The sequence below is a fragment of the Talpa europaea genome (assembly GCF_964194135.1).
Source record: "Talpa europaea genome assembly, chromosome: 13".
Lineage (NCBI taxonomy): Eukaryota > Metazoa > Chordata > Mammalia > Eulipotyphla > Talpidae > Talpa > Talpa europaea.
The window spans coordinates 44,098,922-44,123,905 of record NC_140080.1 but is presented as its reverse complement, the minus strand read 5'-3'; the positions used below and the strand labels follow the sequence as shown (position 1 = coordinate 44,123,905).

Sequence of the window (24,984 nt, the reverse complement as noted above, 5' to 3'; positions counted from 1 at the left end):
TAGTTGGAGCATTTTAATATTTTCACAAGTTTTAAAATTGATTACTTCAGAAATAGCTACTATTTATGTAGAAAATTACTTGGTAGTAAATTACAAAGTGACATAATATGCAGTCTGAACTTCAAGGAGTTCCATCTATGTATGGGAAATTATTATATGTACTGAACTCCTGTAATTCAATAGTGATTCTAAAACAAATTAGAAAATAATGATGTAAATTTGAGGTCATCAAGGATAGTCGAAAAGCAAAAATTACATTTTATGTGGATTTAAAGACCTAATAAATCTTGATGAATAAAGATGACATTAAGGAAGGAAAGAAGGAAAATGGTGCTGTAATCAAAATGTCAGAAAAGCATGTATATGCTGAAATGGAGGATTTCTCTAAGGTGAGCTCTTCACAGTCATGTACAATTGGAGTATAACAGCGATGGAATAATAGATTTAATACAGATTTAGAAAAATAACTTCAAACATTTAGTGTGAAATTTAATGTTTAAACACCTGGGCCTGATTACTCACACTACAATCTTGAAGAACTCATGCATTTCAGAGATTCTATAGATTCTATAGAAAGCTGACAAATACTAAAGGCCTTCTGAGGAAGACGGCCATTACTATCATGCAATTAAAGATGATAAAAATGATGGGCATGTAGATAAAATATCCATTACTGACATTCAAAGGATTTCATTGGTAAGAATATATTCAGAAGTGATATGGCTTATAATGCCAAAACTTCGTAAGTGAGGCCTATAAATACCTTTATGAGATAACTAGGACCAAAACAAACGAACAAACAAACAAATAAATAACAAAAACAAAAAAAAGACAATGTATCAAAAGGTGTCAACAGGAGCAAAACAAATTATTTTACAGGGAAAAAAAAGCTCTGTGGGGAAAGAAGTATTGAATAAAACACTACAATTTAAGACAGTAATGCCATGGTAAAATCGAGGAAAGGAATAAAAGTGAAAATAATACTTGAACTAATTAGTGTTATAATTTTAAGCTGCCTCTGACCATCTTAAAAGAGGCTAAGAAAAAAAAAATGAGAAGAAACTTAGAAAAAAAATGAGGAGAAAATTTATTAGAGTACTCAAATTAGTATTTCAATAAAATAACTTGAGATTTTGATAGGAAAAATATTTAAAATTCATAATGATAAAAATGCTTAGATAAAATTATTTTATATTTTTTGAATGAAAGCATAGTCTTGAGAAATATAAGAACATTTGAAAAGGAGTCAAAGGTCAACCAAAATTGAGGAAAACATGAGAGCATATTGAGGCATTTAAACATACTTATTAAATATATATCACCTATATTCACTAATTATGGTGGCAGTTAGGTAAAATATCAGTGTTTCGAAGGATTCTAGTGCAATCAATAGAGGCAAAATTGAAATTAAGGAATGTATTTGGAACATTAATAATTCACTTTTACATTAACTCAAAACCATTGTAGTTATGTGCCTTTGAAATGTAAAGGTTTGCATTTTTGAGTGTTTCTTACTTAGCAAATTATTTGTGTATGTACAAATGCATGTTACAATAATATGAATATTGTCTTTATAACAAATACATAAAGCAAACTGTTTCAGGTTAATACTGTTGAATGTAGTGATATGATCATGATGACAACTGTGGTGTTCTGGGCAGAAATTAAAGTAGAGGGCATCAGAAAAAAATAGATGGTAAAAACATAATTCTTTAAGGAGAGATAAAGGCAAAAACTAAGTGGTATGTATTGAGTATGTGGACCTTTAGATGATTGTCTAATAGGAGGTACATTTCTGCATGAGGTAAGAAATAAAATTAATTAACTAGAAAACAATATACATGGAAAAATAAATAAATTCATAACATAAGTATCATTTAAAAGATGAAGGTGGAAAGATATTTATAGACATTGTTGCATCAATATTAAATGTAGCTTGTTTTAAAATGTAGACAATAACTTTTAAATAAGTATATCATAATGCATACTCAATATTTATTTCCTTACAAGGTCACAAGAAATGTTTACCAAGATGCACTCTCATCCAGCCCTATGCCTCTCAAGCTACAATTTAAAATATTTGTCCACTATATTTTTTACAGCAGTTAAAAATAAAGATACATTTTTAGAATAAATTTCTTAATTACATTTAAAATGTATAGTTGCATCATTATAATGTCAGTGTGTATCTGAAGTGTGAATAAATTAACCCTAAACCATGCACTTATCTTTAGAGTTACAATTATAATTAATCACTGATACTTGGCATACACAGACCATATATTTTGATATGTTTTTCCCTCTAACCCCAATATAGATTTTATACTTTCAAAAAACAGAAGCTAAACTTTCTATAATATATCAATTTGCAGGTCAATAACATTTAACAAGTGTCACTGAGAAATCGCATAGTGCAGGAAGTTTTGCATATTAAACCATCACTAAATCTATGTGTACATTTATTACTAATTAAATCTTAATTTAAAAAAATTTCATGAACATTATTGCGGAATGTCAATGACATTAATGAGAATCAGTTGTAGACAATGTGTTGAGAGCTGCATCTTAGCACTTTGTTATATTATTTACCCAGTAGTAGTTGTAAGTGAAACAGATTCTTGGACTAATAGTGAACACAAAAAGACCAACTGCATAAAACAGAAGGAAATATTTTCAAGAAAAATATTTAAGTTGAATCATGTATGGCTTCATTTCTTTTTCTAGCTCACTCAGAATTGCCGGAAGATGCCCAATTGTACAGAACTGACAGAGTTTCTCCTCATGGGCTTTGCTGACAGGTGGGAGTTAAGGGTTCTGCACTCCATGTTATTCCTTTTGATGTACTCAGCCACCCTGATAGGAAATCTTCTCATAGTCACTGTTACCACACTTGACCAGAATCTTCACACACCCATGTACTTCTTTCTCAAGAATCTTTCCATCTTAGATATGTGCTACATTTCTGTCACTGTCCCCAATGCCTGTGTCAACTCTCTCTCTGACAACAGGTCCATATCAGTGGCTGGGTGTGCAAGTCAGATCTTCTTGGTCACTTATTGTGTATATGTTGAGCTTCTATTTCTCACCCTTATGGCCCATGACCGCTATGCAGCCATCTGCCAACCCCTCCACTACCCGGTGATCATGAACCACAGATTCTGTGTCCAGATGACACTGGCCTCTATGCTTAGTGGTCTTTTCTATGCAGGGATGCACACTGGCAACACTCTCCGACTGTCATTCTGTCAGTCTAACGTGGTCCATCAGTTCTTTTGTGACATTCCCTCTTTGCTGAGGCTTTCATGCTCTAACATTTTTAGCAATCTGCTCTTAAATTTTGTCTCTGCCATTTTGATTGGTGGTACCTGTTTTATCATCATTGCAATGTCTTATAGTCGCATATTTTCTACTGTGCTCAAATTTCCAACCAGAGAACAAGGAAAAGCTTTTTCCACTTGTGTCCCTCACATCATTGTAGTATCTGTCTTCCTCAGTTCTGGAATCTCTGTGTACCTAAAACCTTCAGTATCTCCTGATACAATTCAGGACATGATTCTTTCTATATTTTATACCATAGTTCCTCCTTTCTTGAATCCTGTCATTTATAGTCTTAGAAATAAACAGATAAAAAAAGCTGTTAGGAAAATAATGTCAAGAAAGTTTTATTCTAAAAATATATAAAAAGCACATATCACATTTGCCCTAATATATACGATATATGCATGTCTGGATTTAGATTTTAGATAGTCCATTTTGAAATTCTTAGAGATCATAATAATAATTCTTGGACATTTTTTGAATTTTTTTCTATATTTTAATAAAAAGTATATTTAACAGTCATTCATTTTTCAATTAACAAATCATTTAAGACATTTGCTAAAACTCATTTTAGAAAACACATTCTTATCAACCATGAAATATTAAGGAATATGACTCAAAGGAGACCTTAACAAATCAAATAATGTAGACAACTTACAGTCCACAATATCTGATTTTATTTAATAAAGTGGAAAAAGGATAAGGACACACACTATCAAATTAAATTAAAATGTTATCAAATTTATGTGATTTATGTATAATTCTTAAGAACTTAAAAACCCATGTGTTTTTTAAATTTAAAACATAACTTCATGAAAACAATTATTGCAATCTTTTTGGAAAGTAATCAAGAAAGCTATCAACAAAATTAAAATTAGAAAAGTGGTGATTTCAGAATTCTTTTCTGTTTGATCTATTCATTTCTCTTCTTGTTGGGAGATCACTTTTTATCTTGATTGGAAAATATTTGATTTTCATTATATTAACAAATGTATGCTGAATGGGTCACTGAGGGAGTTAAGTGTATATTTAGTGACAGAGGTCAATTTTCTTATTTTTTTTATTCTCATCTATTATATCCATCATATATTTAATTGCAATACAATTAGGGTTCATCCCTTCATAATTATCAGACAAGATTCTTTAGTCATTTAGTGGGAATATTCAGTGGGAACAAAATTCCTATTAAAATAAATCCGATCTCAATTGGTCTGTATATGAATTGCTTCATTTCTGGTATTCCAGTTTGATTCTTTTAGGGGAAATCCAACTTTGCAGTGCACAAAATCTTTACAGTGTTTTATTTATTTATTTTCTTAGTTACTATGACTTTTTACCTAGGCTAGTTTTTGACATAAACTGCTATGTGTATGGGTCATATGTACCTATTCATATGTTGTGAGATATGGGTTCTCACTCAATCCAAACATACTCTTCTATTTACAATATTAATTAATTAATTATAAAGATGTATTTATTTGTGTATACCAGAACCAGGGTACAGGTCAGAGATGTGGGGGGGTGAGAGGATTCACCAGAGACGGAGCAGGGAACAGAATAGGCAGAATGATTGAGGGGAGCCATAGGTGAGACAGGTTGAGGTCTGCTGCGCCATGTGGTTTTGTTTCTCCCTGGATGGCTGGGGATCGACCTCATGCTGCAGAGGCTGCGGATAGCTTCATGGTGTGGTTCTTAACCCCTTGTACCACCAGGGAGTCCTATTTACAATGTTTAGAAATAAAGATACATCACATAAATTATTTATTCTCACATTAATTTAGTAATTTTTGAAAACAAATGATAGCAATCTATAAGATGAGAAAATATTATATACCTTGATTTTTGTAGTCTTTTTTTTTTACTTCAGCTTATATTCTTCATAATCTATATTACATGCATCCTTCTGTACACCTTCATAATGAAGAAAAAATTCCTGTGTGCTCAGCTATTGGGGAAATTTTAGAAATTATTGAAAACTAAAATGGAGTTCATTTTGGTGATTCTGTTATCTAATGATCACTAATCTAGTAAGGTTAAATGGAATGAGTCAATTAACTCATGCAATTTGCAGCAACATGGATGGAGCTGGAAGGGATCATGCTCAGCAAAATAAACCATAAAGAAAAAGAAAAATACCAGATGGTCTCACTTATAGCAGGAATTTAGAACACCTAAATAAGGGACCAGGAAAAAGACTAATTATAATAAAGAAACAATCAAAACCAACAAGCAACTATAAACCAGAGACACACCACTGAGGGGGGAAAAGGGAGTAGGATAAAAACAAGGCGGGTGGGAATTGCATGGGGACTATAACCAAGATCAAAATGTATGCATTGTGCAAAAATGAAAAATGATGTGAAAAATATATAAAATAAAATTAAAAATAAAAAATGAAATAAAAAAATTACCATTTCAAATAAAATGAAATGAGTCAAGAATTATTGTTTTAAACTAGCCTGATTTTATTTTATTTATTTATTTTTAAAGATTTATTTATTTTATTTATTTATACAGGCTCTGGGTACAGTCAGAAGCGTGGGAGGGTGAGAGAATTCACCAGAGCCAGAGCGGGGAACAGAAAAGGCAGACTGATGAAATACACTGCTGAGGGGAGCAACAGGCGTGACAGGAGAGGTCTGCGTGCCATGTGGGACCCTCACCGGTGTCCGGGGATCAAACCAGCGCTGCAGAGGCTGTGGGCAGCTTCACAGCCCAGCGCTCAACCGCTGCACAACCAAGGGAGGCCCTAGTCTTATTTTAAAAAATACAGTATATATACACAATTGAACACTACTCAACTATAGAAAAAATATGAAACCTTGTCATTTTTATCATGAATGGAAACAGAAGGGATTATACTACGTGAAATAAATCAGAATAAGAAAGATAATATGACAAATGGTTCCACTCATATGTGGAATAACAAAAGAGTAAGAAAAAACTAAGACACACACTAGAAATATGACTGTATGATTGATGCTGCCAGGGAGTGAGTGTGGAGTGGGAACAAAGGAAGGATGTGTTCCAATGAATTATAGTGGAGGATTATGGTTCTTTGGTGTTGAATGTGGTGTAGTAATATACATCTGAGAGTTGTGAATCTTTACCTTTACACCATACACTGTGTTGTAAACCAACAATAGCTCAATAACAGTAGTACAACAATAGTTTTAAAAATAGTCCTATTGTTTGTAGATATGTAAAGATCTCTGAACTAATTCATAGGAAGTCTGAAATCCAAACCCACTCAAAATGTATGGGTCTTTGCATTTTCAGCTGTTTCAAACTTATTTTGAAGAACTATAATGGTAAATTTTAATATCTTTTGACAAAGTTTATTCTTTGACTAATAACTTAATATTGGGGTATATAGTAACACAAAAATAAGGGAAAATTCTTAGCATAAGCACAACAAGACAAACATTTATTTTTTTAAAAGATTTGTTATTTATGCATACAAGAACTGGGGTACAGGCCAGAGGTGTGGGGGGTGAGAGGATTCACCAAGACAGAACGAGGGACAGAACAGGCAGATCGACTGAAATACACTCCTGAAGGGAGCAGTGGGCGAGTCAGGAGAGGTCTTCTGCACCATGTGGGATGTTCCCTGGCTGGCCGGGGCTTGAACTTGTGCTGCAGTGCCAGCGGAGATCTTCATAGGTTGTGTCTTAACCCCTTACGCCACCAGGGAGGGGCCCAAGGCAAACATTTATTTTTTTATTTAAAAAAATGATTTATTTATGCATACAAAAGCTGGGGTACAGACCAGAGATGTAGGGGGGTGGTGAGAGTATTAACCAGAGACAGAGTGAGGAACAGAGCAGGCAGACTGACTGAAATACACTGCTGAGGGGAGCGGCAGGCAAGATAACCGAGGTCTGTTGCGCTGTGTGGGTTGCTCCCTGGGGATCGAACTCGTGCTGCAGAAGCTGTGGATTGTTTCATAGTGAGATGCTGATTATCCAAGTTAATTCATCATATTAATTTCTTGGAGCAATCAGTGAAAATATTTACCATTTTCTATCTTAACTTTCAAAGGAAACATTTACTATTGTATGCAATATCAAGTATAGTCATCTCATTTCTTTGTGCCACCAATTGGTTGTTACCCATTCTAAACTAAAATACAGATTTTCCTGAATATAGAAAGTATCTATACTGGTTGAATTATCTTAATAGCATATCAAGTTTGCCATATGTTGGTTTAAGTGTGTAAGGATTACCTTTACTTTGGTGAGATGATTTTTTTTAAAGATATATTTATTTGTACAAGAACCAGGTACAGGCCAGATGTGCGGGAGGGTGAGAAGATTCACCAGAGACAGAGCAGGAAACAGAACAGGCAGACTGACGAAATACACTGCTGAGGGGAGCAGCAGGCACTACAGGAGAGGTCTGCTAGGCCATGTGGGACCCTTACCTGGCTGGCCAGGATCAAACCGGTACTGCAGAGGCTGCAAACAACCTCACAGCTCTCTGCCCAACCAACCACCTGCACCACCAGGGGAGGCCCTCGTGAGATGACTTTTGCAACAACTTTTAAAAAGCTAATGAAAATATAGAAATAACAAGTGCTAGTGATGTTTTGGTGAAAAGGCAGCCATTGTGCTCTCTTAATGACAGTGTAAATTGGTGAATCCACTATGGAACACAGAATGGGATTTTCTCAAAATTATAAAAAATGAACATTCATAATATCTAGCTAATCTAGTTATGGATATTTATTCCTGGAAAATGAAAACATTGGTGGGCCTCCCTGGTGGCACAGGCAGTTGAGCGCAGCACTATGAATCTGTCTGCAGCCTCTGCAGTGCCAGTTTGATCCTCGCCGGCCTCGGAGCAACCCACATGGCGAGCAGACCTCTCCCGTCTTGCCTGCTGCTCCCCTCAACAATGTATTTCAGTCAATCTGCCTGTTCTGTTCCCCACTCTGTCTCTGGTGAATCCTCTCACTTGCCCATGCATCTGGCCTGTATCCCAGCTCTTGTATAAATAAAATTAAAATAAAAAAAAAGAAAACATTGGCTCAAAAATGTAAATGTATCATTTGTATCAAATGTATTTTTGTATCATTATTTACAATAGCAAATACACAAGGCTATGATGAATGGATGAAAAAAGACAAATATGTGAATATCATTATTCTTCCATAAAAAGGAAATCTCACCATTTGCAACAAAATGGATCTTAAGGATATTATACTACTGAAATAAGTCAGATAGAAAAATACTCTATATGATCTCACTTCTATGCCAAGGCTAATGGCAAATCAAAAAACAAAAAACAAAAAAAAACAAACAAGCTATGAACACTAAAAATATGCTAATGGTTGCCAGGATGGGGGGACTATGAGGTACGAAAAATAGATGAAGGTGGCCAAAAGATACAAACTTCTGGTTATCAAACAATCATCAGGAGGTAGGGCATAGTGACTAGTTAATGCTATTCTCTTGTATAATTGAATGTTTCTGAGAGTAGTCCCTAATAGTTCTCAATACAAGAAAAAAAAAGTTATGTATGGTGATAAACATTAACTAGACTTCAGGTGATGATCATTCTACAATATGTACACATATTGAATAATTACATTACAAGCCTGAAGCCAATAAACATAACAATTGTACCTCAAAAAAAAAAAAAGAAACTGGAGGGCCTCCTTGGTGGCACAGGTGGTTGAGCGCCATGCTGTAAAGCTGTCTGCAGCCTCTGCAGCACCTGTTCAATCCCCGCCGGCCTTGGAGCAACTCACATGGCAAGCAGACCTCTCCTGTTCCGTCCACTGTTCCCCTCAGCAGTGTATTTCATCAGCAGCAGTGTATTTCTGCCTGTTCTGTTCCCTGCTCTGTCTCTGGTGAATCCTCTCACCCTCCTGTGCATCTGGCATGTACCCCGGTTCTTGTATAAATAAAAAATAAATCTTAAAAAAAAAAAAAAAAACTGGAGCTCTCAGAAATATAAAATCATAGCTGTGTTCCACCTATACTTAATCTAGGAAATAAACATACATAGATCCAAAGAACAGAAATCTTTCCATAACCAAAAAAGCCAACAGAATTCAATGTTATCATTGGTCCACTACCCAATGTTTCCTAAATCTTTAAATAGTAAGAAAGAATTCAAATTCAGAAACATTCATAAGGATGTAACTCAATCATGTACCTACTAAGATTGTGTATATTTGTCTCATAAGGCCAATAACATATTGGAGTTTACCTTCTTTAAATCAACTTTCCGGATTTATAAACTTATTTCTGGAGAAGCTCTGGTGCCTGGGGCATTGTGTAGCTTAGTTGTGTATGTTAAAGTCATAATACATTGGATTTTCTTTGCTATCAAGCTTTCTTTAAGGAGGATTTAGAATAGAAGAAATTGTTTCAGTTTTCCCTTTCAGTGACTAATTACTGATTTGTGTATGTAGTTTCATTCATTTTATTTCTCTTTAAGTTAAGGCATCTAAAAATGTCCTGTGATATGAGGAGAAATTTGGTTAGCAAAAATGTACTATAAAAGTTGTAGTGCTAGGAAGGGCACAGAGCTGGTTCTTTATGATTCTATGCAGACCAGACAGTTAAAGGAGAGTCCTGAAACCCTTGGTGGCTTTCTCAGGCTTTTATTGAGCTTTATATGTAGTGTGGCAAACAGGTACACAGCAGGCCGGGGTGCCAAGGGGCCAGGAGGCTGGCAGGCCTCCCAGTCTGGCAAATCTTCACTCTTTACTGGGCTCTCTGGTGCTTCCCTTATTCTCTCTCCTTTCTTTCCTCCTGCTTCTCTGTGCAAATATATCAATACTGCAGCCATGGTCCATAAGAGTAAATAACATAACTGAAAATAATAATGTAACAAAATGCAGGTGCCCTCCATCAGGCATGCAATCCTAATGGCTGGAGGACAGAAAAGCCTGAAAATCATTTACCCTACAGAAGCTCTTATGCATCATCTCGTAAATATGTTTATTCACTGAAAAAAAATTCCTTTCTAATTTGCAAGTAATTGCCAATCAGCTTAAATACAAATCCAATACCAGAAATTAGAAAAAGATTCATAATTATTTTGTGACCCAGATATCTTAAGTAAAACAAATAGTACAGTTTTACTCCAGTCACAAGGATAGTCATAATTAGGCAGTGCATTTTACTTTTTTAAAGATTTATGTATTTATGCATACAAGAACTGGGGTAAAGGCCAGAGGTGTTGGGGGGGTGAGAGGATTCACCAGAGACAGAGTAGGGAACAGGACAGGCAGAATGAACTGAAATACACTCCTGAGGGAGCAGCAGGCGAGACAGGAGAGGTCTGCTGGCCATACCCGTCTGCAACCGATCATCCTGCTGACTATGCCAATTGCCATACCAGAATGGGCACTGAGCAGGTTTCTATAGTCCATTCAGATGGGGTAAAGGAGAGTCCTGGAGCCCTCGGTGGCTTTCTCAGGCTTTTATTGACCTTTACATGTATTGAAACAACCAGGTACACAGCAGGCAGGGTTGCCGGGGGCCGGGAGGCCAAAAGGCCTCCAAATACTCAGCAAGTCTTCACTCTGGATTTCTCTGGCCTTCTTTTCTCTCCTTCTCTTTCCTGCCTCTCTCTCCTGCTTCTGCTTCTCTTGGTGATTACCTCAATCTCCTCCCATGGCCCACAGAAGAACACAAGATAGTTTGCAACAATGTAATAACTGCAGGTACTCCATCAGGCTGGGCAATCCTAATAGTGGAAGGGCAGACAAGCCTGAAAAACCATTTACCCTGCATATACTCATCATTCAAAGTCCCTCTCTACACACTATTATCTGATAATAATCCTGATAAAATAACTCATTCCTTTGAAAAGTACAAAGGTGTTTTCATGTGCAAACATCAGTTTACCAAGAGTCATGTGATAGCATTATCAGGCTAATCACTGTTACCCCTTTTGAGACATTTTCCTTTTAAAATGTTACTTAGCAGTTCAGTTTAGTTAGTCAGGAAGAAATTGGTCCCTTGCTCTGTTATTGTACTAAAGAAAACTGCCTAAAACCTATAAGAAAATAAATACAAATGACATAGTTTTATCATTAATCCATGGCCAATCCACCCTGTCAGCAGGCACAGCTGGGTATGGTAACAATCTTTTCAGTTTGTTCTCATAGAAGGAAAGGCATAGAACCAGATGGACAGGATAAAGAACCATGAGATTTCATAGAGAAATGACAGGCCCATTTACCAGGAATATATTGTCATTTGGAAAAATCTTTCCTTTTGTGGGTTGATTTGTAACAAACTAATGTATTAAAGAATAAGAACATGTAGCTAATGTATGGTCACTGTATCATCAATCATAAAGATTTTGTTATATTTTCCTTGGGTATGAGATATATACTCAATATCACCATCTACATGTCCAGAAAGCTTGCATAAACTTTTTTTTTATTTCATCAGGGAAGCCTGCTTCTCTATTACTATTAATAATGATTGGGTTGAATTTTGAAGCAAGAACAATCCAGGATGACTTGTATTTCTTTAATGGTATATGGTAGATCTAAGAAACATTCTGCAGTGCATTACTACACTAATAAATGGCATTGTCCTTTCTAAGATATTTCATAGATGTTTATCTTAGAGGTCTCCTGCAGCATACTGGCTTTGTAACAATGGTCTGTTTTGGACCTTTGTTCAGAAGTCATTTTTAAAGAATTTGCATAGCCATCAAGTTCAGGCTTATTTCTTCTTAACATTCCTTCCTATAATTTGCATCACCCCTCATTCGATTTTACTGTATATAATCAAGGAAAGAAAAATTAGGCAACATCTTAAATATTTATCATGGACATATTCTTACCTATATCAATATTTTCATTAGGAACATATTTTATACATTAGTATATAATCAACTTTTTATATTTTTGACACTACCTAAAAGGATCAACTTCACTGCAGTTTTTAAATAGATAGACTCACATTCCTTCAAACCCTAAGTGGTTGTCACTTCCAATACCATGAGGCATCTATGAAAATTCACTTCAAAACACTTCATACTCTGCATATCATGCTCCCCATATTCCTCTCTATGAAACTTAAATGGGAAAAGGGAGAGTGATCAACCACAAAATCACTAACAAGGCATTGTCAGTGCTTTGGACTTTGCTATATGCTCTTACCCATTAGGCTCCCGTACAATTTGACTTGGGGATCCCCTGATATTTAAGCAATTAAAATGTGAAAACTCATGACATAATTCCAAGAAGACCATATTCAAAAGGACCAGATGATATAAAATCATGAATTCCAGGGTCTCCTTCGTGTTGCAAGGGGTTAATTCTCAGCACTATGAAGATAACAGCAGTCACTGCAGCACAAGTTTAATCCCTGGCCAGGGCAGCAGACCTCTCCTGTCTCCCCCACTGCTCCCCTCAGTAGTATATTTCAGTAGATCTAACCGTTCTGCTCCCCACTCTGTCTCTGGTGAATCCTCTTAATAGCCCCCTGCACCTCTGACCCATACCCCAGCTCTTGTATGCATAAATAAATAAAATAAAAATCTTTTAAAAATAATGAATTTCAGCAGATAAGGCTTAATTGAGCCACTTATATCTCATTTCTCTCATCTTTCTGAAAAAAGAAGATAGGTTTTCTGGGTTCTCATTACAAATGTATGAATCACCACTCCACACTGGCCAAAGGTTAAAATCTGAAAAGACTAGAGTTAACAACTCTTCAGTGATCTTTAAAAGAGGTGAGGATAGAGGAAAAACTATTTGGATTGACAAAGAGCCTACAACTAAGCACAGAATAGCATATAAGAGATCTATGAATTAAATTATTAGAAACTAGAGTCAGGTAACAACATTGTAAATTAAAAAAAAAATAAAGATTAAAGATTAATGCTGAATGACTGGAGGCTGTGTGGACAACAACAAAAATAAAGCCAAGGCAACCAATAATGGGGATTTCCACAATTTTGTAAAGTTTACCACTAGAAAGTGTACCAGGTTCTTTCTCATAATAAATATCAGAGAAAAATCTACTAATACTTCCCACAGATGGAGGAGAAAATGGCCCTTTTGAAAAATACCAAAGCTTGCAGATTTTATTTAACAGTATCTGCCTTCAGTGGAAGCTAATTACCCAAAAGCTAATTAATCTTTGGGGTGAGTATCAGAGTCTAACTACTCCTAGGGAAAAGAAATGTCCAATTCCATTCCACTGATGTTTTCTACTTGAAATAAGGGAAACACTCAAACCCAGCCCATACTATATGCCTTCTTACACTTAAGAGGAGAGGAAAAAGAGGCACATGTAAGTTCATAATCCATACACATTAGCACACCAAAAAAATCTGAGACTTAATCACAGGACACATTCCGTTGCCCCATCAGCTGGTCCTCCTAGTACTAATGGCCTATTTATGGGAATTTCTTTTTTCTACCTGGTACATCAGTCCAAATATCAGGATAAATATTTAAGACATAACAAAAAAAAAGAAACAAAAAAAAATAATAACAACAACAACAAACAAATGAAGAGAAATAACACACATCAAGCCATTGATATTGGAATTATCAGACTGGGGATGCAAAATGTTTATTACTAACATACTAACAGCCCTTAATGATAACCAGGTAACAGAGCAGATGTATAAAATAAGCAGAGATGAAAATCATATGAAAGAAACAAAAAGGAAATGATAGAAATAAAATCACTGTAACATAAATGAAAAATAACTTCAATAGTCTACTTGAGTGGTCTCCCTGGTGGTTCAAGGGGTTAAGCATAAAGCACTATAAAGCAATCAGCAGCTACTACAGCATGAGTTCGATCCCAGGCCAGGGAGGTGACCCACATGGCAAAGCAGACCTTTCCTGCCTCGCCCGCTGCTCCCCTCAGCAGTGTATTTCAGTCAATCTGCCTGTTCCATTCCCCACTCTGTCCTGGTGAATCCTCTCACCCCCCACACCTCACCCAGTTCTTGTATGCATACATAAATAAATCTTTTTTTTTCAAAAATTTACAAAAAATAGTCTACTTGACAGTACAAGATTGAAGAAAATGTCTCTTAACTCAAAGACATCACAGAAATTTACAAAATTCAAAAACAAATAATAAATTACAACAAAAAGATAAAGGAAAAAGTTCTTACAAATAAGGAACAAAGACAACAGTGGCATCTGGCATTCCTTTAGAAATCATTCAGCAAGAATGAAATTAATTTTTTAAAAGAAAAAAAAATAGAGATGTCTGTATACAGCATCATTATCCTTCAAAAGTGGGAATGAAATACTTTCTTTGACAAACAAAAGGGATAGTTTGGCTATAACATTGTAGGTCTACTATGCAAGAATACCTGTTGGCAAAAAGTGTAACAGAACATAAAAGTTATTTAGAGAGAAGGACATAAAAGAATAAATAAAAGAGCATTGTACCAGAGAAGGAATGCATGAATGCTACATAAAAGTTTATTTTTTTCTTATTCTTGACTTATAGAGGTTTGTTTAAAATAATACCTGCAAGAACACAAGGGGGAGATGACATTAGACTTCAAGATGATAATTTAAAGTTGTTCAGAGGGTCACTGCTCTCAGATGATTCCATGACTTGTGGTGACAACTAGAGCACCTGTCAATTATTGGAAACCAATGCTGACCACAACAGAAGGACTGAGGAAATTCAACCCTACATCAACAGATGGAAATGAGAAGCACCTGGAGACAGCAGCCCAGGTGGAAACAGGAGTTCAAACCCATGCTCTACTGGTGAAGTAGTTCTGGGGAAGATAGAGCTGCTTATTGTTCACATAATTGCATGGACATAAATGCAAAAGTGAGAAAGACACTGTTTCTCTCCCACACACCAAGGGACTTGAGCTGAGGCAGAAAATAAGACTGGAAACCCAATGAAATTGTCCTGAAAGCCAAGTATTCAGACTACAGAGTCATGGGTTTAAAGCCAGAGAGTTGTTCTATCAGTAGTACCATAGTATGAGCCACCTCTGCACTCCATTTTGAGCAATGACTGGACACCTCCACCAAGGTCCCGACTCCACACTCAGATAAGGAAGATACAGATTAGTTCTCCATACATACTGCACCATCTATTAGAAAATTGAAAGTTCTGTACCCTTAGGGAACTTGAATACATATCAACAAAGAAAACTAAAAATGTGGAGATGAAAAAAAAAAAAAAACACAACACATGAAACTTTAAGTTCTCATGGTGATATTTTACCACAGAGAGAGAGAACAAATATCAGAAGAAGCCAATTACAAATACATGGGTGGTTTTTTCTTCCTATCAGATAAACAGTCAAAATTGTCATGATAAAGAAATTCAAAGAGATGGAATAATACACAAAATAACTGATCAAAGATGTACCCTAAAATTCAGAAAATAACAGCCTGTCTTAAAAAATAACATTAGGCAAAGCAGACCTCTCCTGTTGTGCCCGCTGCTCCCCTCAGTGTATTTCATCAGTCTGCCTGTTCTGCTTCCTGCTCTGTCTCTGGTGAATTCTCTCACCTTCCTGCGCCTCTGACTGTACCCCAGTTCTTGTATAAATAAATATTAAAAAAAGAAAAATAACATTAATGAGGGCCTTGCTGGTGGTGCAGATGGTTGAATGCAGCGTTGTGAAGCTGGCTGCAGCCTCTACAGCACAGGTTCAATCCCGGCCATCTAGCGAGATAACCATATGGTATGGCAGGCCTCTCTGTCTTGCCCATTGCTCCCCTCAGCAGTTTTTTTGGTCTGTATGTTTGTTTTGCTCCCTGATCTGCCTCTGGTGAATCCTCTCACCCTCCCACACCTCTGGCCTGTACACCAGATATTGTATGCAAAAATAAATAAATCTTATAAAAAAGAAAAATAACATTAATGAATAGAGGATTGAAACTTCAAATGTGAAATTATTGAAGATGCAGGTTGTAAAATGGTCAAAAAGAAGGTAAAAGATTTTGCATGGAAGTATAATAGAACAAACAGAAGATCCAGTCAGTGAATTCAAGGAAGCCCGTTACTCATGAGGTAACATGAGAGTAAAGGATAAACAAGAAGAGGAAGAGAGAAAGAAAGGGACACAGAACTTATTCAAAGAAATACTAGATAACATTTATCCAAACATAGCCAAGGAACTAAGTATGCCAGTCCATGAAACAAAGGGAATATCAGTTTTATAAATGTAAGAAGACCTACACTGAGACTTACAAGAGTTCAAAACAAAGAACATTGAATGTAGTTGGGGAGTTGGGTGGGAGAAAAATATATGACCTGTGAAGGTATTCCCATCAGGCTTACATCAGAGTTCTCTGAAGCAACAATACAACCATGGAGAGAATGGTATATTGATCAATATACATAAAGGTAAAAACTGCTAAGCAAGCATACTATATCCTGCAGGACGCTCCTTCAGATGTGATGAAGTAATACAGACATTTTCAGACAAATGGAAGCAAAAGGGGTTTGCAAATACTTGATTTCTCCTTCAGGAAGTATTTGCAAATTTGTTCTTTTCTCAACAATCTGAACAAGGAAATAGATAGCACCAAAAAATTAAAGATTCAATGGCAATTTCACACCTTTGTTTATAACTATCATTTGATTGCTAAATGGGATGAGCACATAAATCAAATGGCACAGAGTGGGAAGTTGGATCACAAATAAATAAATAAACAAACAAACAAACAAATAAACAAATAAATAAATAAGGGCCTCCCTATTGGTGTAAGGGATTAAGCACAGCACTGTGAAGATATCCATAGCCTCTGCAGCATGAGTTTGACCCACAGCTGGCCAGGGAGCAATTCACATGGCATAGCAGACCTCTTCTGTCTCACCTGTTGCTACCCTCAGCAGTGTATTTCAGTCTTTCTGCCTGTTCTGTTCCCCACTCTGTCTCTTGTGAATCCTCTAACCCCCTGCACTTCTATCCTGTTCCCCAGTTCTTGTATTCATAAATAAATAAATGAATCTTAAATAAAACACTAAAACCTTCCGCTGTCTCCAGGAAAGACACCTGAACTCCAAAGATAAACATAGGCTCAGTATAAGGGGTTAGAGAAATTCCTACAAGCAGATGGGATCCAAAGGTATGCAGGGAGGGGGTCCACAACTTACATCAGATGAAATAGATTTCCAGCCAAAAAAAGATAATGAGAGACACAGTGGACATTATATTAAGGGACTAACATATGAAGAAGACATAACAGTCATCAATCTATATTCGCTAAATGAAGGAACATTAAAATAAATAAAATAATTATTATTAAATCTGAAAGCAACCTGGGAAAACACATTACTGGATAGAAACTTCACTACCCACTGTCACAAATGAACAGATCAATCAAACAGAAAATAAATAGGACGACAATAACCTGAAATGAAGAATTAGACAAAGGGACTAAATAAGTATGTATAAGGCACAGAACCTCCAAAAATGTTTAGCATACTATATTTTCAAGTACACATGAAACATTCTCTAAGTAAGAACAAACTGAGTCACAAAAGAAGTATCATTAATATCCTTATGATTTAAATGATCCCAAGTATTTTCTCTGAATACAACGTTTTCAAACTATTAATCAACTACAAGAAGAAATCAGAAAAAAAAAAAACTTTAATATAGCCAAATATAACAATGCACTACTGAATAACTATTGAGATAATGAGGAAATCAGATATAAAATTTAAAAAACTCACCAATGAAGTCCTCCCTGGTGGCACAAGGGATTAAGCATGGCTCTGTTTAGCTATCTGCAAACTCTGTAGCACAAGTTAGATCCCTGCCAGCCAGGGAGCTACCCACATGGTGCAGCAGACCTCTCCTGTCTTGCCCACTGCTCCCCTCATCAGTGTATTTCAGTCAGTCTGCCTGCTCTGTTTCCCACTCTGTCTCTGGTGAATATTCTCACTCCTTGCACTTCTCTCCTGCACCCTAGTTCTTGTATACATAAATAAATAAATTAAAAAAAACATTGAGAGAAATGAAAATGAGAAAATAACCTCTTAGAACCTGTAGGACACAGCAGCAAAAGCAATATGGATGCATATAGCAATACAGGCCCACATCAAGACTCAAGAAAAATCTCAACTAAATAATCTTATTTTACAAGATAAGGAGCTAGAAAAAGATGAATGAGTGATACCCAAAACCAGTAGAAGAAAAGTAATAATAAAATTTAAATTCACACATATATGGACAGTTAGCCTACAACAAATGAATCAAGAGTACACTTTGGATAAAAGAAGCTATCTTCAATACATGCTATTGGAAAAACCTGACAGTCACATGCAAAAGAATGAAAATATAACACTATCTCATATTACACATATAAAAATAATTCAACAGAATGAACTTAATGAAATATAAATCAAAAACACTACAAAATATTAATGGGATATTAATTAAAGCAAAAGCTGGTTCTTTCAAAAAAACAGACAAACCTCTAGCTATTCTAACTACAGAAAGGGGAGAAAACTCACATTAATAGAATCAGAAAAAAATGAAATTACAAGAGACATTTTATGTTTAGAGAATCATTAGAGATTCTATGAACATTTCCATTCTAATAAGTTGAATAACCTAGAAGAAATGGACAAATTCTTAGAAATATAAAACCATGTGAGTCTGAATCAGGAAAGAAGTAGAAAACCTAAGCAAACCAATAACAAACAAGGAAATTAAAATAGCCAGGACCAAACTTTTCCACTAGTGATATCTACCAGTTTTCAACTGTGATCTAATACCTATCTTTTCTAACATTTTCCAAAAAAATAAGATAGATGGAATGCTTCCAAGAACATTTTAAGATGCCAACATCACTTGATATCAAAATAGACAAAGATACCACAAAAAGAGAAAGTGAAAAACCAATTTTCCTGAAAAGCATAGATGAAAATTCTGGGAGAAACATTTGCAAGCAAAATTTAACCATGTATTAAAAGGATCACACACAATGACCAATTGGGATTTATTCCAGGGATGCTAGAATGGTTCAATATCTGAAAATATACTCATGAAGAAAAAAGAGCAATAAGAATCATATGATCATATCAGTAGATGCAGAGATAGCATTTGAATAATATTAAACATCCACTTGATAAAATCCTTCATAACACTGGAAATAACTGGAATATAGAATAACAATAAATTCCATATATGACAATCACACATCTAACATCATTCGCAATGGTGACAAACAAAGCTTTTCCTATAAGATAATGGCACAGTGATGTCTACTTTCACCACTGCTATTCAACATAACAATAGGAAATCATCACTAAATCATTTAGACAAGAAGGATATAATTTCATCCAAAGAGAAAGAAGTAAATCTATCATTATTTGAAGATGATAACATATGTAGGAAATCATAAAAACTTTAATAAAAAAACAAATTGACAGAATAAATTAGTTAAATAAAATGGCAGGTTGCAGAATCAATAGATAAAACCCAGTTATCTTCCTATATACAATCATAGAGATCAAAGAGGAAGAAATCAAAAAAATAATCCCATTTATAATTGCACCAAAATGAATTAAATACTTAGGAGTAAATATAACAAAGCAGGGCCTATGAAAGTAAAATTTATGAAGGGCCTATGAAAGTAAAATTTATTTAAATAAATACAAGACAAAAAGAAAAGGGAAGAGGGTCCTTCCTAGTGGAGCAAGGGGTTAAGGTGGTATGGAGCTGTCCACAGCCACAGCCGCATGAGTTTGATCACCAGCCAGGAAGGTGACCTTCATTGAGCAAATGTCTCCTGTCTTGCCTGCTCTTCCCCTCAGCAGTGTATTTGAGTGGATCTTCCTGTTCTGCTCTCCACTCTGTCTCTGGTGAATCCTCTCACCCCTGACACCTCTGGCCTGTACCCCAGCTCTTGTATGCATGAATAAATAAATCTTTTTAAATAAGGGAAGATATTTCCTTCTCATGGATCTGAAGAATTAACATTGTTAAAATGACCACTATACCCAATTCAATAATTAGATACCTATTAAAGTTTCAATGGCACTCTTCAAAGAAATAGAGTAAATATAACTAAAATTATTATAGAGTCACATTTCCCAAATATTCAACTACTGACAAATAAAAAGAGGAAGTGGAGTGACATTACACAAACAAACTACAAATTATACTACAAAGTTATAATAATCAAAACAATATGGCAATAGAAAAATAAATAAAGGCACATATGATTGGAAAAGAATGAGAGCCTAAAAACAAATTCACACAACTAATGAACCAACTAATGAACCAAGAATATATTTTGGAAAAAGGAAAATCTCTTCAATATCTGATATTGGGAAAACAGGACAGCTGCATATAAATGAGTAAAAATAAAACATTCTCTCACACCATACACAAAAAATCAATTCAGGGCCTCCCTGGTGGCGCAGCGGTTGAGCGCTGGGTTGCAAGGCTGCCCGCGGCCTCTGCAACGCTGGTTCGACCCCCGGCTGCTCCCTGGCCACCAGAGTAGGGTCCCACATGGCGCGCAGACCTCTCCTGCCACCCGCTGCTCCCCTCAGCAGTGTACTTCGGTCCTTCTGCCTGATCTGCTCCCCGCTCTGGTTCTGGTGAATTCTCTCACCCTCCCGCGCTTCTGACTGTGCCTAGTGCTTGTATAAATAAATAAATAAATAAATAAATAAATAAACAAATAAATAAATAAATAAATAAATAAATCTTTAAAAAAATCAATTCAAAGTTTTAAAATATTTTTATGTAAGACATGAATCCATAAAACATGTAGCATAAGAATAGGCAAAACATCCCACCATAAGACTTCAGTGATATTTTTGTGGATATGTTTCCAACAACAAGAATAATTAAAGAGAGGGCCTCCCTGGTGGTGCAAGGGGTTAACATGCAACCTATGAAGCTATCTGCAGCCCCTGCAGCATGAGTTCAATCCCCAATAGGGAGCAACCTACCGCGCAGCAGACCTCTCCTGACTCACCTGCTGCTCCCCTAAGCAGTGTATCCAGTTCATCTGCCTGTTCTGTTCCCCGCTCTGTCTCTGGTGAATCCTCTCACACTCCCATACCTCTGGTCTGTGCCATACCTCTGGTTCTTGCATGCATAAATAAATAAATCTTTAAAAAAAAAATAGAGTGACTTAGGAGAATATAAGCAATTGGAACTACATCAGACTACACAGAGAAAGTGATTATGACTGAAACAAAAAGACACCTTACTGAATGTGAGAAAACATCTTGACACCAAACACTTGAAAAGAGGCCTATGTCCATAATCTAAAAAAAATAAACTCATACAACTCAACAAAAAGAAAACAAATAACCCAATATATAAATGGGCACAAGAGCTCAATTGGTCCTTATCAAAAAAAAAAAAAAAAGACAGATGGCTAACAGACACATAAAGAATGCTCATCATTTACTAGGGAAATGCAAATCAAAACCACAGTGTAATAATATTCCTCACTTGTGAGAATGACCCATATGAAAAATACCAGAAACATGAAATTGGTGAGGATGTAGAGAAAAATGACCATTTGTATAATGTCGGTGGGAATGTAGACTGTTTCAGTTCCTATGGAAAACAGTGTGCAGCAATTCCACTAGTAGGTATCTACCCAAAGAATACAAATCACGAATTTGAAGGGATATATTCACTTCTATGTTCACCAAGGCAGTATTTACAGAATCCAAACTATGGAAATAAGTTCCTAAAGAGATGAGTAGATTGGGACGATGTATGTATACATACATATACACAATGTATTATTACTCACCTATAAAAATATTATATCCATTTTATTTTATTTTTTTTTTTTTGGTGCCAGCAGAAATTTTTTTTTTTATTTTTTTTTAAATAAATTTTATTGTTATATTCCCCATACAATTGCAGCCCCCCCATTCTGACCCCAATCCCTCCCCTCCCGCCCCCCTAAAAGTGTCTCTGGTTCATAGTTTTTTGTTGATTTTGATTTTCACTTTCTTATAGTTATTCATTTTCCTGGTCCCTTATTTAAGTTTTCTAGATTCCTGCTATGAGTGAGACCATCCGGTATTTTTCTTTTTCTTTTTGGCTTATTTCGCTGAGCATGATCCCTTCCAGCGCCATCCATGTTGCTGCAAATTGCATGTGTTTATCTTTTTTGAATGCTGAGTAATATTCCATGGTATATATGTACCACATCTTCTTGATCCAGTCATCTATTTTTGGGCATTTGGGTTGTTTCCAAAGCTAAGCTATTGTAAACAGTGCTGCTATAAACATAGGGGTGCAGGTGTTCTTTGGAATTGATGTTTCTGTGTCCTTTGGGTAAATACCTAGGAGTGGAATTGCTGGATCATATGGAAGCTCTATGTTTAGTAGGTCCAGAAATCTCCACACAGCTTTCCACAGTGGTTGGACCAGTTTGCACTCCCACCAAAAGTGCAGAAGAGTTCCTTTTTTTCCACACCCTCGCCAACATTTGTTGTTGCTAGTTTTTTTAATATGTGCCATTCTCACTGGTGTAAGATGGTATCTCATGGTAGTTTTGATTTGCATTTCCCTGATGACAAGTGATGTTGAACATTTTTTCATATGCCTGTTGGCCATTTGCATTTCCTCTTCAGAGAAGTTTCTTTTAAGCTCTTCTGCCCATTTTTTGACTGGATTATTTTCTTTGTTGTTGTTGAGTCTCATCAGCTCTTTGCAGATTTTTGTGATCAGTCCTTTATCATTAGTGTTGGGTGCAAAAATGTTCTCCCAGTTGGTGGGGTTTCTCTTTGTTTTTGTTTTTGTCTCTTTTGCTGTGCAGAAGCTCTTTAATTTGATGTAGTCCCAGCTGTTTATCTTTGCCTTCACTATCACTGCTTTGGGTGATGTGTCTGTAAAGATGTCTTTGATGTGCAAATCACATAGTGTTTCGCCTATATTTCCTTCTATATATTTTATGGTTTCAGGTCTTATGTCTAGTTCTTTAATCCATTTTGAGTTGATTTTTGTGTATGGTGTGAGGTGGTGGTCAAGCTTCATTCTTTTGCATGTAGCGACCCAGTTTTCCCAGCACCATTTATTGAACAAACTTTCTTTGCTCCAATGCATAGTCTTTGCTCCTTTGTCAAAGATTAGTTGACCATAAATCTGTGGGTTTATTTCTGGATTTTCTATTCGATTCCATTGGTCTGTATGTCTGTTCTTGTTCCAATACCATGCAGTTTTGATGATTATGGCTTTGTAGTATAGTTTGAAGTCTGGGAGTGTGATGCCTCCATTCCCTTCTTTTTTTTTCAGGAGAGCTTTGGCTATTCGGGGTTTTTTGTGATTCCATATGAATTTCATCAATAATTGTTCTATTTCTTTGAAGAATGACATTGAAATTTTGATTGGAATAGCATTGAATCTGTATATTGCTTTTGGAAGGATGGCCATTTTAATAATGTTTATTCTTCCAATCCATGAGCAGGGGATGTCTCTCCATTTCTTTGTGTCTTCTTCTATTTCTTTTAACAGTGTTTTATAGTTTTCTTTGTATAGGTCCTTTACCTCTTTTGTTAGATTTATTCCCAAATATTTGATTTTTTTTGTTTCAATAACAAAAGGGATGGTCTTTTTGATTTCTTCTTCTTCAGATTTATTGTTTGTGTATAGGAAGGCTACTGACTTTTGCGTGTTGATTTTGTATCCTGCCACTTTACTGAACTGATTGATGAGTTGAATTAGCTTTTCTGTGGAGTTTTTGGGGTTCTCTATGTATAATATCATATCGTCTGCAAATGGTGATAGTTTGACTTCTTCTTTTCCTATTTGGATTCCTTGGATGTCTTTCTCTTGTCTTATTGCCCTGGCTAGGACTTCCAGTATTATATTGAAAAGCAGTGGTGAGAGTGGACATCCTTGTCTTGTTCCAGATCTTAATGGAATTGCTTTCAGCTTTTCACCATTGAGAATGATACTGGCTGTTGGCTTGTCATAGATGGCCTTTATGATGTTGAGGTATGTTCCTTGTATCCCAAGAATTTCAAGGGCTTTTCTCATGAATGGGTGTTGCACTTTGTCGAAAGCTTTCTCAGCATCTATTGATATTATCATATGGTTTTTATATTTCTTTTTGTTGATGTGTTGGATAACGTTGATTGATTTTCGGATGTTAAACCATCCTTGTGTCCCTGGAATGAATCCAACTTGGTCGTGGTGAATTATCTTATGGATACATTGTTGGATTCTGATAGCAAAAATTTTATTGAGGATTTTTGCATCAGTGTTCATTAGGGAGATTGGCCTGTAGTTTTCCTTTTTTGTTTTGTCCTTGTTCGATTTTGGTATTAGTGTAATGTTGGCTTCATAAAACGTGTTTGGTATTGTCCCTTCCTTCTCAATTTTTTGGAAGAGTTTGTGAAGGATAGGCACTAATTCGTCTCTGAATGTTTGGTAGAATTCATTTGTAAATCCATCAGGTCCTGGGCTTTTGTTTTTGGGGAGGTTTTTTATTACCATTTCAATTTCGCTAATTGTAATTGGTCTGTTTAGGTGTTCTATTTCTTCTTTATCTAGCTTTGGGTGATTGTAGAGTTGTAGGAATTTGTCCATCTCCTCTAGATTGTTGAACTTGTTTCCATATAACTGTTCATAGTAGTTACTGATTATTCTTTTGATTTCTGCTGTGTCCGTTGTGATTTCTCCTCTTTCATTGATGATCCTGTTTATTTGTGCTTTCTCCCTTTTTTCCTTTGTGAGCCTGGC

The 24,984-nt window shown here is 35.8% G+C and overlaps 1 protein-coding gene across 1 annotated transcript; it reads left to right on the top strand.

Annotated features, from left to right (window-relative positions):
* Positions 1-2,745: 2,745 nt before the first annotated feature.
* On the top strand, positions 2,746-3,681 carry LOC311183301 (olfactory receptor 14C36-like; the record flags this gene model as incomplete). The annotated part of the gene is made up of 1 exon (XM_084252649.1): positions 2,746-3,681. One exon carries the CDS (start codon positions 2,746-2,748, stop codon positions 3,679-3,681), a length of 936 nt encoding a protein of 311 aa, XP_084108775.1.
* Between the last annotated feature and the right edge of the window lie 21,303 nt (positions 3,682-24,984).